The sequence below is a fragment of the Rhinopithecus bieti genome, unplaced genomic scaffold (assembly GCF_001698545.2).
Source record: "Rhinopithecus bieti isolate Rb0 unplaced genomic scaffold, ASM169854v2 scaffold_25940, whole genome shotgun sequence".
In the NCBI taxonomy this organism is placed as follows: Eukaryota; Metazoa; Chordata; class Mammalia; order Primates; family Cercopithecidae; genus Rhinopithecus; species Rhinopithecus bieti.
This window is the reverse complement of record NW_016811810.1, coordinates 2,759,877-2,772,065: the sequence shown is the minus strand read 5'-3', so window position 1 is coordinate 2,772,065 and position 12,189 is coordinate 2,759,877. Positions and strand designations below refer to the sequence as shown.

The following is a 12,189-nucleotide window of genomic DNA, read 5'->3' as shown; positions in this document are numbered from 1 at the left end:
CTCACTGCAGCCCCACTTCCTGCTTGCTGCCCTCACTGCAGCCCCACTTCCTGCTTGCTGCCCTCACTGCAGCCCCACTTCCTGCTTGCTGAGGACCCCGTGGGGCTGAAATGCATCCCTGCAGTGTGTGGGCAGATGCTCCAGGGCAGAGCCAACAGGTGGCGTCTGAACACCAATAGCACCCAGTTAGCAGGAGATGACCCTGGATCCAAGGTGGCCAGAGCTGTGTGACTGGCAGGCTGGTGGGAGGGATGACAGCCAGGTCTCCAGGAAGCTTCCTTGTCCCCTGGGGAGGGGAGCTGGCAGGCCTGAGGCGTCTTCTAGCCAAGGAGAAATAGAAGGTGGTCCAGGATCCCGGGCTCAGGCACAGCCATACCACTGGGCCACGTGACCCTGGGCGGGTCTCTCCTGGAGCCTCGGTTTACTTATCTGTAAAATGGACACAATGACACCAGCCTTTGCTGGCCTCAGGGTGAAAGTGCCACGGTGGAGTCTAACTGCCTGGTGAGAACTCAGGCCTGGGAAGAACCTGGGCTGGGAGGTATGGCCATGGCTGTCCGTGTGCCTCACACCCACCCTCCTGCCGTGCTGGGGATCTTCACCTGCCCCTCCCTCCTTCAAGCGTCCCAGCCCTCTCCCTCGGGAATGCAGCCGAGCTCTAGGGGGAGCAGGTGAACCCTGGGCTTTGCTGTTGGCTCAGCAGCTCATTGTCCACTAAGGGGTTAGCCTCACACTGCTGCCAGCTGGGGTGTTGGTGCCACTGAGAACAGCAGCAGATGCTGCTGATGGCCTGAGGTGCGGCTGCTCGAGGGAGGGATCTGCATTTTCTTGGGGACTTCTGAGGACGGAAAGCACTGAAGCCTAGGAAGTGCTGGAGTCCTGGGATTTCTTCATGTGGGGTCCTGGGGCTTTCTGGGGCAGGAAAGACGAGCCGTGGCCCCCCACATGCTGTGTGCTGAGTGTGGGGGAGGTGGAGCTTAGTGGAGCCCTGTGAAGAGCCCGACTGACAGGGGTGTGTTTCTGTGGTGGTGTGGGGCTGTGGATCCACCCTGGCGGGGCACCTGGTGAAATGTGTTCTGCGCGCGTTGGTCTGGGATAGGGCTGGGAACTGGCTCTTCGGGAGCTGTGAAGGGCCCTCGGTGGGTCTGGTGCAGCCGGGAGTAGCGCTCCGTGCTCAGTGTGCTTTGGGGCTTAGGTGGATCCTGGGGGCCTGGAACGATCTTCCCGTGGTTTGTTTCATGTCTGCTGTCTTTCCCTGTCCTCACCCCACCGACGACCTTGACCTTGCTTCTCATTCCACGGAGAAACAAACCCTTAGAGGAGCACATCGACAGCCTCCTGGGGCCTGGCCTGCCTCCTCTCCAGGGGCAGTGGGTGAGCTGCTTGCACCACAGCTAGCCTGTGGCTCCCGCCCTGGCTGTGCCCTCCCCCACCCCCTGCTGCCTCCACACACCCATCGTGGGCCCCCACCTCTCCCTCTTCCGATTCTGGCCATCAGCAAGCACGTTGCAGTCATGCCCATCTTCAAAAGCTCCCATGAAAAAGGGGGCCACAACTGCCTGCCTGCCACTGGTTCTCAGCACTCCTCCATTCCTCTCCAACCCTCGCGTCACTTCCACGGGGGAAGCTGGGGGGTTCTGTGGGTCGGAACTTCCAGCGGGGCAAAGCTGAGACTGCTTTTCCTGTCCACTAGCCTGGAGAGCTGAGGGTGGAGTCTCTCGGGAAGGCTCATCTGCCCCTGTCTCGTGTTGGTGTTCTGGCTATTGGCTGGGACGTGGGCTGGGCTCTGGGCCGGAGCTCCACGCTTGGCCTTTTCCGTGGCCTGGTTTCCTCCCGGCGTGGAGGCTGGGCCCTGGAGGATGCTGCCAGGACCCCGGCGGAGCCGGAAGAAAGCCGAGCCTCAGAAACCCTCTAGTGTCCCCTTCTGCCACATTCTGCCTGAAGGGGATGAGGGGTGGGATGGGGGCACGTGCCTTGCTGTGACCGTCCGCAGGAGAGGCATCTGACCCTGTACTCCCAATGGACTGTCCTTTCCCTCTCTCCTCACCCCACGTCTCACGGTTCCCTGGGCAGGCCCAGCCACCCCTGCTCCTAGGTTCCTGTTGCCCAAGGCCCAGAGAAGCCGACGCCCAACGCCTGAGCCGCTCTCTCCCTTTCGCTTGCAGGCCCTGACTCCAGGGGCACCCTCTAAGCTCCGCTGCTCCTGCGCTCGCCCCACGTACTGTGGGGTTCTCTTGTTAGGATTCATCTCTCACCACTCGAACGTAAGCCCGTGGAGGCTGCGGCGTTCCTGTTCTGGTCACGTCTGTGTTTGCAGCAGCTCACCGGCCTGACGCTGCCTGGCACCCAGTGGCTGCTGAATGAACAAATGGGTGGGTGGCGGTGCTGGGTGGGGTGGGTGGAGGAGGGCTGGGTCGGGGGCTGGGTGAGTGTGTTTCTTTCCTGGGACTCCATGGAGGCTCTGTGTTTAACGACGGGGTCCTGCTGCCATTATTTATATACGTCTCAGCCCACACCAGAGCTCTGTGAGAGTGAACACTCCTACGTTCTGATTCTGTCAGAGATGACGGTGGCTTGGAGCAGGCCCATCGCTTGCCCAGGGTCATGCAGCTCACACGCCGCAGAGCTGGGATTTGAGCCCAGGTGCCCGACTCCAGCACAAGGCTGTCCTCACCGCGATGCTCAAGAGCTGACTCTTGCTTGGCTTTCTGAGATGAGGATGGTGGGATTTGTCTCCAAAGCCGCCCACAGGTCCAGAGCCAGGCATGGAAAGAGCCAGTGCCCCAGGAGCCAGTGACTTAATTCCCAGTTAAGGACACCAGTCCTGAGCAGTGGGCGGCAGGCAGTGATTTGTCTCCCTGGACTGGAGAGGTTGGAGGGAACAGGCACGTGCCCTTCAGTCCACTGCCAGCATACAGCAGGCTCACCAGGGCACTGGTCCAGAGCTGGCGTCTGCTTCCTGCCAGCTCTGCCTACCTGCCCCTCCGTGTCTACACTGGGCTCCCCTCACCAAGCCCATCTCACCTGCTGGAGCTCCTGAGCGGGCATCACCTGACCCAGGTACAGAGCTCAGAATATGCCAGCTGCTCTGTTGCCATGGCTACCTGGCAGGCCTGGGAGGGCGGAGGATGGGATGCGGAGATGGCCCAGGCAGGGCTCCAAGGCCCCAGGCAGAGCCCAGCAGACCTGCCCTGTGGTTGGCATTGCACAGCCTGAAGGTGACTGACCTAGCTGATCTCTAGCTGTAAATGAGAGGGTGGCCAAATAGATGCATGCGGTTTGGTGACTCCATTAACTGGAATAGTCGTCTTTGTAGGTGGATGGTTGCCAAGATCCTGATTATAAGAAGAGATGGTGTGATAGAGAAAAATGCAGTGATGTTTTGACTTCTCGTTCTGGAAAGTGAAGGGAACACACAGGCATACACACACCAAGGTTTTATTATGTCTTGTGCAAGGGACTTTTTCCACTGTGCCAGTGAAAGAAGAGAAAGAAAATTCCATGAGAGCTTTTAATGAGTTCTAGTTTTAGAAGCACTCTGAAAAATAATTGCATGATTTAACCATCTACTAAGTTCTGGGTCTCTCCCCCGCTCTCCTGCTCTCTGGCTGCCGTGCCAGGGCATAGCTTGCCTGTCCCCAGAGAACGGCACCAGGACTGCCACTGCCCTGGAGGGCTGCATCCTGGGTAGCCCCAGCCCCTCGTGCCGGCCCCACCCTCCTCAGGCCTGGCCTTGGCCTCTCTGTCACCCCAAGACTGAGGACTGGGCTTCTGCCTGGAACTTGGCTCCCACCTAGGCCCATGGGGGAGCCCAGATCTCTGGCAAGTCCCCCAGGTGTGCCTGGGAGTGGAGCCGCGCCTGCCCCAAGCTTCCTTCTCAGCAGCTGAGGCCTGCCCAGGCTCACAGGGACCAGGTCCCACAGTGCCTGGGGGGTCCCACCCATGCTAGCTGCCTGCCTGAGAGGCCTTCCTCTGGCTCTTCCGGTGCGCCCTTTCTGGGCCTATCCTTGGGATCTGCCTGCACCGTCAGCGACAGGCCCACCTGCAGGTCCCAGCCCCACAGTGCCTGCCTGGCTGTCTCACAGTCACGGGGTGTGTTCAGCTCTTTATTCCTCTGTTCGTTCTGAGACCAGCACTGGGCCAGGACGAAGGAGAATCCCCAGTAAGTCCCGGCTGCTCCAGTAATGGTGACGGAGGAAGAGACACAAAGGCAGGCAGTGCCCCAGGCTCCCTGCTCCCTTCAGGAAGCGCCTATGCAGAGGGCTTGGGGCTGCCTGGTGGAAGTGCTGGAAGTGGCCCATCCCTTCACATCCGGGGCCTCTAGGGCAGGCCTTAGGGCCAGGGGGCACCCCGCCCCATCCTGAGACAGCACAGTGGTGTGTGTACGTAGCCTGCAGCCCGTGTGGCTGATGTGGCAGGACCTGGGTTTCGGGGGCTGCCTGCGTCCTGAGCAGCTCTCAGGTTCCGTGAGGTCCCCGGCCTGGTCGCCGGGAGGGATAGCGGGCCATGGTTTCCAGCCTCAGGCTGGGGAGCAGGGAGGGGCCCCAGGCTCGCTACCCGACTTCAGCGTCCTTTCCCTTCTCTACAGAGAAGGACTGGGTCTGGCTGGCCCTTCCCAGGGCCTGTGGGAAGTGGTTCTCCGTGGTGAGCCGTTTTCCAGAAAACAAGGGTCAGGGGTTTCTTAACTGTGGCTGCGTGCCTGGAGCCCGAGCTTATGTTCAGGCTTTGCTTCCCGCTTTGTTCGAGGTGAACGACGTTCACTCATCATCGAGCGCCTCGGCACGGGGTGCCTCCGCGTGGGCTGGGCCGGCTGGCAGCTCACCCGTCTGCTGGGAAGTGGGACCAGGTCGATGTTTGAGTGCCAGGCATCTTAAAGAGAGGGGCGCCTAAAATGAGAAAGAGCAGACTTCCCACAAATGCTGCATTTGCTCCTAAGAGGTCAGGGAGTGGGAACCTTTCTGCATGTGGCCCTGAGGCCCTGACAGCCCTGCTGGTCGAGCCTCTTAAAGCTGGGGTGCGTGAGCCCGTGGTGCCAGGAGCCATGGTCCCCTCTCACAGGAGGCACAGCCACTGCACTGAAGGCTTGGAGTCTGTGTGTCCCCCGAGCTGGCTGTGGTGCAAATTAACATTCTGTGTCTTAGCTCATCCCAATGGACAGTTATCACTGTTCCTGCTGCTTCTCTTCCGAGTCCAGCAACGAGTGGGCGGGAGCCCCGGCAGCAGCCCCAGCCCAGAGAACACGCCCCCCACTGTCTCCTCTGGCTGTGCGCCTGGCATGTTTCTGGTAAGGTTCCGGTGGGATTAGCAGGTGGCCGCGTGCCGAGTGCTGGCTACTGTGCAGCCATCCTCAGCACCGCATGACTTACTAGAACACTCTGCCCAGGAGGACCTGGCTCCTGGAGGAGCAAAAGCCCTCTAGTGAAGCCCCAAGCAGCGGCAGTGGGTGTCGGGGCAACGAGCAGAAGAATTCACTCGGCCACTGCGTCCTTCTGGGCGCCTCCCCGAAATTCTAGAACGCAGGCCATCTGTGTCCTGTGGGTTGCCACAGGGTCTCTTGCCTATCTTGGGAAACACCTGTGTCCCAGCCCTGGTTTCGGGGTTATGGAAAGTTGACTCTGACTGGTCATCAGGGAACGGCTCAGTGGCAGTGGCCATGTACGCACAGGACGGCTGGCCTGGAAGCGGCTGGAGGCGCAGAGCCTTCACGGGACTCACAGGGCCTGACTTTCACCCTTGCCCAGCAGCTGGGTTGTCCCAGGCCCCTGAACAGGCACTGGACTTGGCCTTGCTCAGCCACACCCCTGCCTGGCATCTCTTACCCAAAGCCCTGCATCCCCAACAGGCCAGGAGGGGGCTTTGGAGCCCTGCGTTCCCCCCAGGGACACAGCAATGCGTGCAGTGCGGCCCCTTCTCTTCTGCTTCATAGGGAAGCTGATTTCATTGGTGCCACACATTGGAGGCCATCCCATGGGCTGGTGGCTGCAAGCATGGGACGTCCTCAAGGGAGGCCCACCGGTCCCGCGCTGAGATCTGGCCGGGATCCTGGGTTCCACGTCCCTGGCTGAGGGCGGCCTTGGTTGCTGCCCCGTGTTGGTGGTGGTAGTGACCTGGGTTGGAGGCTGTCTCAATGTGGGTTGGGTGCGGATTCCAGCATTTTCCAGCTGCGTGTCATTGGGCAGTCACTAACCCTGTCAGTGACTCAGTTTCCGTCTTCCCTGTCAAATGGGGCAATAACAGGTGAGTCACACGCCTGTGGGGAGATGCTTCTGCCTGTGAAGCCCTTGGGAAGATGCTTGCAAGTCCCTAAGGCCATGAGCCACCAAGACCAGACTCAGGGTGCACCAGGCCTGGGTATGCTCAGTGGCCAGGATCGAAGTTGGTGGTGGTGGGGTCATGCCTGGCTTCTGACGGGGTCAGGTCTATAACTGGGAAGCCTGTGGAGATGGGGACCCGCCTGGCTGAGCCATGCTTCATGACCTTGCTGTCCCCGTCGTAGGACGGAGCCTAGGCTTGGTCTCCAGAGCCAGTGGCCTCACTGCGGCAGAAGGTGGTGGTGATGAGAGCAGAAACTGGCTCGGGCCAACCCACGCCCATCCTTTCATTTGCTGTTGCCCCTATTGCTGCTGCAGATGCACACCAAAGCCATGACCCCTGGGGCCACTTTCTTGCTACCTTCCCAGCCACTGCCCAGTCCCTGCAGAGTGACCGCCTGCCTCTGTAGCACATTGAAGCCCCATAACTGAATTGCAGTTGATGCCATGTGTCAGTTTAAGATCATGCTAATGGTTTCATTTCCCAGAATACTCCTGAAGAGAAAATGAAGGCCTTGTAACATTTTGCAGTGGGGTGAAATGATCCTCATGGAACTCAATCCCAGCTCTGGAATGAGCTGCTGACTGGATGGGTGTGCCAGGGCGGGGGTCACAGCAGGCATGAAGGAGCTTCCCCGGGACTTGGCTGGAATCCAGCTATGCGCCAGGCACTGTGTGAGGAGGGTTGGTTTTGTTCAGGTGTGAAGTGAGCAAACCTGGCTTGAGGTGACCAGGCTTGCCCAGGGCCATGCATTGGGCCAACTGAGGAGCTGTCCTAGGTGCAGCGTGGCAGTCAGGGAAGGAGTGGGCATCTGGTCAGTGAGCAGGGTCTGAGTCCCAACTCTTCCCCTTTCTGAGAGGCCCTGGAGGCCATGGGACCACTTGAGCCCCCACTCCCTGCTCTATTAGATGGATGCTAGGATGCTCCTGGGTGGGTGCCAGGTGTGAAGGGATGGTATGTGCCCTGCCTGAAGCACAGCCCAGGTGTGTGCTCTGAGAGTGGCGTGACCACATCCCTTAGGATCATCAGGACCACTTTACTGGGCCAAAGGAGTTAGGGTGAAGGTAGACAGTATGGAAGATGGAAGAGGCCAGCACAGTATACCGGGAGGGAGGGATACCCCAGAGTCCTCCAGGCCCATGTTTCTGTTCCTTACTCTCTTCACTAGTTTCGTGGAGCCACTCAGTCCTTGGATAGCAGTGGAGCAACCATCTACCTAGCCGCTCATTGACCTACCCACCCACCTACCGTCCATCGTCTGTCCACATATCGTGCATTCACTCTTCCATCCATTCGCCCACTCATCTATCCACCCATCATCCATCTATCCCTCATCCACCATCTACCCACCCTCCCGCCTGTCCACCCATCTACCCACCCATGCACCCATCCATCCACCCACCCACCCATCCATCCATCTACCCATCCATCCATCCACCCACCCATCCATCCATCCATCCACCCACCCACCCACCCACCCACACATCCATTCACCCATCCATACATCTATCCATCCATCCATCCTTCCATCCACCCGCCCACCCATCTGTCCAACCACCTATCCACCTACCTACCCATCCATCCACCTACCCATCCACCCACCCACCCGTCTATTCATCCACCCACCCATCCACCATTCCATTTGTCCACCCTCCTATTCACCCATCTGTCCATCATCCTTCCATCTACCCATCCACCGTTTTGTCCACTCCTCTGAACCTGTTCGTCCGTCTATCGCACTTCTTTAGGATTTACTGAGCAGTGCCTGTGTGCTGGCCCATGCTCAGTGCTGCTACACAGAGAGGGAAAGGTAGACCTTCTGTCCAGGAGCCCCCAGGCAAGTGGGGATGGCGTATCTACCCTAGACATTCTCTGCTCTCCTGTGGTCAGGCTTTTGCGGTGCTGGGATGCCATCCTTCGCTAGACTGCAAATCCTGGAGACAGGCCCTGGGACCCAGGGAAGCAGCCCACAGCCCCTGGGACACCTGGAGAGCTTGGGGTTTGGCCTCAAGAGTCAGGAGATGGAGCACTCAGATCCCTGCCCTGTCTCTGACTTTTGGGGTGACCCTGGGCTCGCCCCTGCCCTTTCTGGGCCCAGTCATGCCTTCTCTCACAGGAAGTGGACAGACCAGCTGGTTCCCAGTTCTGCAGGTGCCGCCCAGGTCCGCCCCAGGCTCCATGGGAACTTTCAGGTGCCCTTGGTGTCTGCCCCGCAGCCCTGCTCCTGACGTGGTTGTCTTGTTTCCACAGAGCAACTTGCTGGATGTGAATCAGATCATCAAGGACTTGGCCTCCATGGTGTCAGAGCAAGGAGAAGCTGTCGGTGGGTACCTGCCCCAGCCTCGGGCCACCTGCTGCCCCGAGGGCCTGCCTGCCAGCCCCCAGTCCTCACCCCTTCACCTAAGGGTGGGTAGAGCGGCCTCTCAGAGGAGGCAGGCCCAGGTTGGAGTCCAGGTCTGAGCTTCTGCTCCCTCCCCACCTGCCCTGTCTCCTCCAGCCCCTCAGGAAGGCTAAGAGCAGGGGGAGACCCACACAGGGTGGTCCACCCACTCTGCTCACTGACAGACACTGGCCCCTACTCCGCTGATTGACAGACACTGGCTCTGCTCTGCTCATTGACGGACACTGACCCCGCCTCTGCTCGTTGGCAGACACTGGTCTCCACTCGTTGATAGACACTAGCCTTCACCCTGCTCATCGACAGATACTGGCTCCATACTCTGCTTATTGACAGATATTGCACCCCGACTGCCTGGCTCACTGACAGACACTGGTCCCTGCTCCCCTCATTGACAGACACTGGCCCCACCTCTGCTCATTGACACTGGCCCCGCCTCTGCTCATTGACAGACACTAGCCCTGGCTCTGCTCATTGGCAGACGCTAGTCCCACCTTTGCTTGTTAACAGACACTGGCCCCGCCTCTGCTCGTTGACAGACACTGGTCCCGCCTCTGCTTATGGACAGACAGTGGCCTCCCCTCTTCTCATTGACAGACACTGGCTAATCTCTGCTCATTGGCAGACACTGGCCCCTGCTCCGCTCATTGACAGACACTGGCCCCATCTCTGCTCATTGACAGACACTGGCCCCACCTCTTCTCATTGACAGACACTGGCCCCACCTCTTCTCATTGACAGACAGTAGCTCTCACCTTGCTCATTGGCAGACACTGGCCCCACTGTGATCATTGACAGACGCTGGCCCCTGCTCTGCTCATTGACAGATACTGGCCTCCATGCCTTCATCCTGGGCCTCTGCCCAGAGACTCCCCGCAGTGAGGCTGTTCTGGGGTGGGTAGGGTTGTGAGATTGCAGAGATGTGGAGGCCAGAGCTCTGGTTCTGCTGTGGATGTGCCCGTGCTGGGAGGGGTGTGGGGAGAGTGGCGTGGGAACGTGCAGGCCCGGCCAGGGCATGGTGTCCTGAACTCCCTGCATCTACGAGAAGACGGGCTGCACCGCAAGCCAGGACACCTCCCAGCCAGAACCGTGGGCCCTCAGCCCGGCGTTCCACTGGAAAAGGAAGTGCAGCAGCAGGGCCTCCCGGGTGCCCAGGGTCAGGCCCTGCCTTAGCGCCGGGCTCTATGTGGGGCATGAAGTGGGAGGCCCACAGCCTTGTCCCTTGCCTCTGAGTGCCCGGAGAAGCCCCACCCTTTTGCCGCTGGAGGCCGCCAGCCGAGGACCTGACAGGCGAGAGGTCGGGATGAAGGGGCTGAGCATGGAGCCAGGGAGGCTGGAGGCTCCATTCAGGAACCCGCACCCAGGGCGAGGGAAGGGCTTTCCCAGACAGAAGGGACAGAGGTCACAGTGCCCAGTGACCCCGCCCAGGCCGCCAACTGCCCAGCGACCCCACCTGCCTTGGTTGCCCACCCACCCTGGGCCTCAGCCCTTCCTCTGTCTCCATGGGGTTGCCCATGGACCTCCCTAGAGAGATCCTCACCATGAGGTCTAAAAGCTCTGGGTCCCCCTAATCCCAGGATGACCGCGTCCGGTTCTGACTCCGTGTGCTCTAGCCTCCTCTGCTTGTGGAGAGCCAGGGTCCCTCATGTCCTCTTCCTGCTCTAGTCACACAGTGGCCCTGGCCTGCCTGTGCGGCCCCCAACCATGGCAGGGCTCGAGGTTTGCAGGGGTATTTGCGGGGATGCTGACCTTGCCCCCCTCCCATAGGGACCCCACCCCTGCTGTGTTTTGGTGTCTTCCCCGCTCCCACTCGAGGGCTCTGACCCGTTGATCCCGCCCTGTCCATACCTGCTGCTGCCAGGAGCCCTTTCTCCCAGGCTGGCGGGGTGTCTCTTTTCCTCGGTTGAGGAAGAGCCAGGCTACCCCTGGTGCCCACAGGCCACTCTGGTGCCCACAGGCCTTTGGTTAAAGCATTTGGCTGCCCACCAGGACTCTCGGGCTCCGCCCCACCCACCTACTCTCCGTCTGTGCCCTGGCCAAGCTGTGGCCTCACCTTGGGGCCTGTGCCGAGAGCAGCCTCCCGGTCTCTCCTGCTCTGCCAACTGGCACTGTGTCCAGAGACCCTCAGGCAGCTGGCGTCCTCTTCCCAGGTGCTGTGCTGTGTCCCCAGGAGAAGAGGGACTGAGGCTGAAGCCCCCCGCTGCTCCCTGGGGCGGGGCTGGGCCAGGCTCGCCCCTCCATCCGCTCGGAGCCTGGGCTTCCAGCTGCTCCGTGGCCCCATATGGCGCCTGCTGGGCTGCCCTATCAGTCCCTTACTGCCTCCTCTCCCCAAGATCCTCCTGTCTCCCTGTCCTCCTGCCTTCTCCCCACTGTCAGCTTCCTGAGGTGGCTGTCGCCGCTTCTGCCCCTGGCCAGCTGTCGCAGGCTGGGATGTGCTGAGTGTGTGGAGTGCTTTGTCCACTCCAGGTGCCCACCCAGTCCCAGTGACAGGTTCATTGAGGGGGCACTCATGCCAGCAGTTCAGGGAAGGGAGCAGTCGTGGGGAGGGGGACAAACCAGGGCTGACCCGCCACACGTGGTCAGGGCCCTGGGGAGGCCAGAGGGCACCTGCCGGGTGGACAGGCGGGAGGCCTAGAGAGTGACTGAGACCCAAGGGGCCCAGTACAGTGGATGCAGGCTGCCTATGCTGGGTGCTGACGTGAGGCCTGGCCGCTGTGCACAGATGCAAGGCCTGTGATAACCTTTGACCCCGAACCTGGCTGCTCTCCCCAAGGTCTCTGCCCTCTGCTCAGCCTCTGGTGCCTTTCCAGGGTCCAGCAGCAGCAAAGCTATGTGCCGGCAGAGCTGCAGCCCCGAGCCGGCCACGGTGGCTCTGCTGCCAGGTGCTGGGCCGGGCTCCACGCCCCTGCGGCCAGGCCCCCACTCCCGCACCAAGACACGCAAGCCCAACTTCAGTCCCCAAGAGACGGAGGTGCTGGTGCAGAGGGTGAGGCGCCACTACCCGCTGCTGTTTGGGGCACTGCGGGGAACGCCTGCCCGAAAGCACCGCGTGTGGAGCCGCATCCTGCAGGCAGTGAACGCGCTGGGCTACTGCCGTCGCGACCTGGGTGACCTCAAGCACAAGTGGCGGGACCTGCGAGGCGCTGTGCGCAAGAAGCTGGCAGAGGGGGGCCCCGCCCCTGGCCTCATCCTCACACCTGTGGAGCACATGGTAGCAGAGACGTTTTCTGCCCACGGTCCCCAGGGCGAGGGCCAAGCCACGGAGCCCCTGCCAAGTAAGTGGGCCCTCCCTACAGCCCACCTCCCCGGGACCACCCTGCCCTGGGGCAAGCAGGGCCGGCAAGTGGGCTGTGAGCTTTCTGCACCAGCTCCCAAGAGGGAGACCCTCTGAGGGAGACCCAGAGGCCCATGGAGATGGCCCACCACCCTCCTGGCCCCTCTCTTCTTTTAGGTGGGGAAACCAAGGGTTGGGGCCAGGG

At 60.9% G+C, this 12,189-nt stretch overlaps 1 protein-coding gene across 12 annotated transcripts in view; it reads left to right on the top strand.

Annotated features, from left to right (window-relative positions):
* Window positions 1-12,189, top strand: part of TSNARE1 (t-SNARE domain containing 1) — a 99,563-nt gene that overhangs the window by 77,148 nt on the left and 10,226 nt on the right. For 10 of the 12 annotated variants that reach the window (XR_001889753.1, XR_001889754.1, XR_001889755.1 and 7 more), the window contains 2 exons: window positions 8,563-8,635; window positions 11,521-11,985. Coding sequence is in view for 9 of the 12 variants with exons in the window: in XM_017895142.1 (XP_017750631.1) it covers window positions 8,563-8,635; window positions 11,521-11,985 (538 nt within the window). In the remaining 3 variants the exon portion in view is untranslated. The remainder of the gene's footprint in view (window positions 1-8,562; window positions 8,636-11,520; window positions 11,986-12,189) is intronic. The other 2 variants (XM_017895149.1, XM_017895148.1) reach the window with 1 other exon arrangement.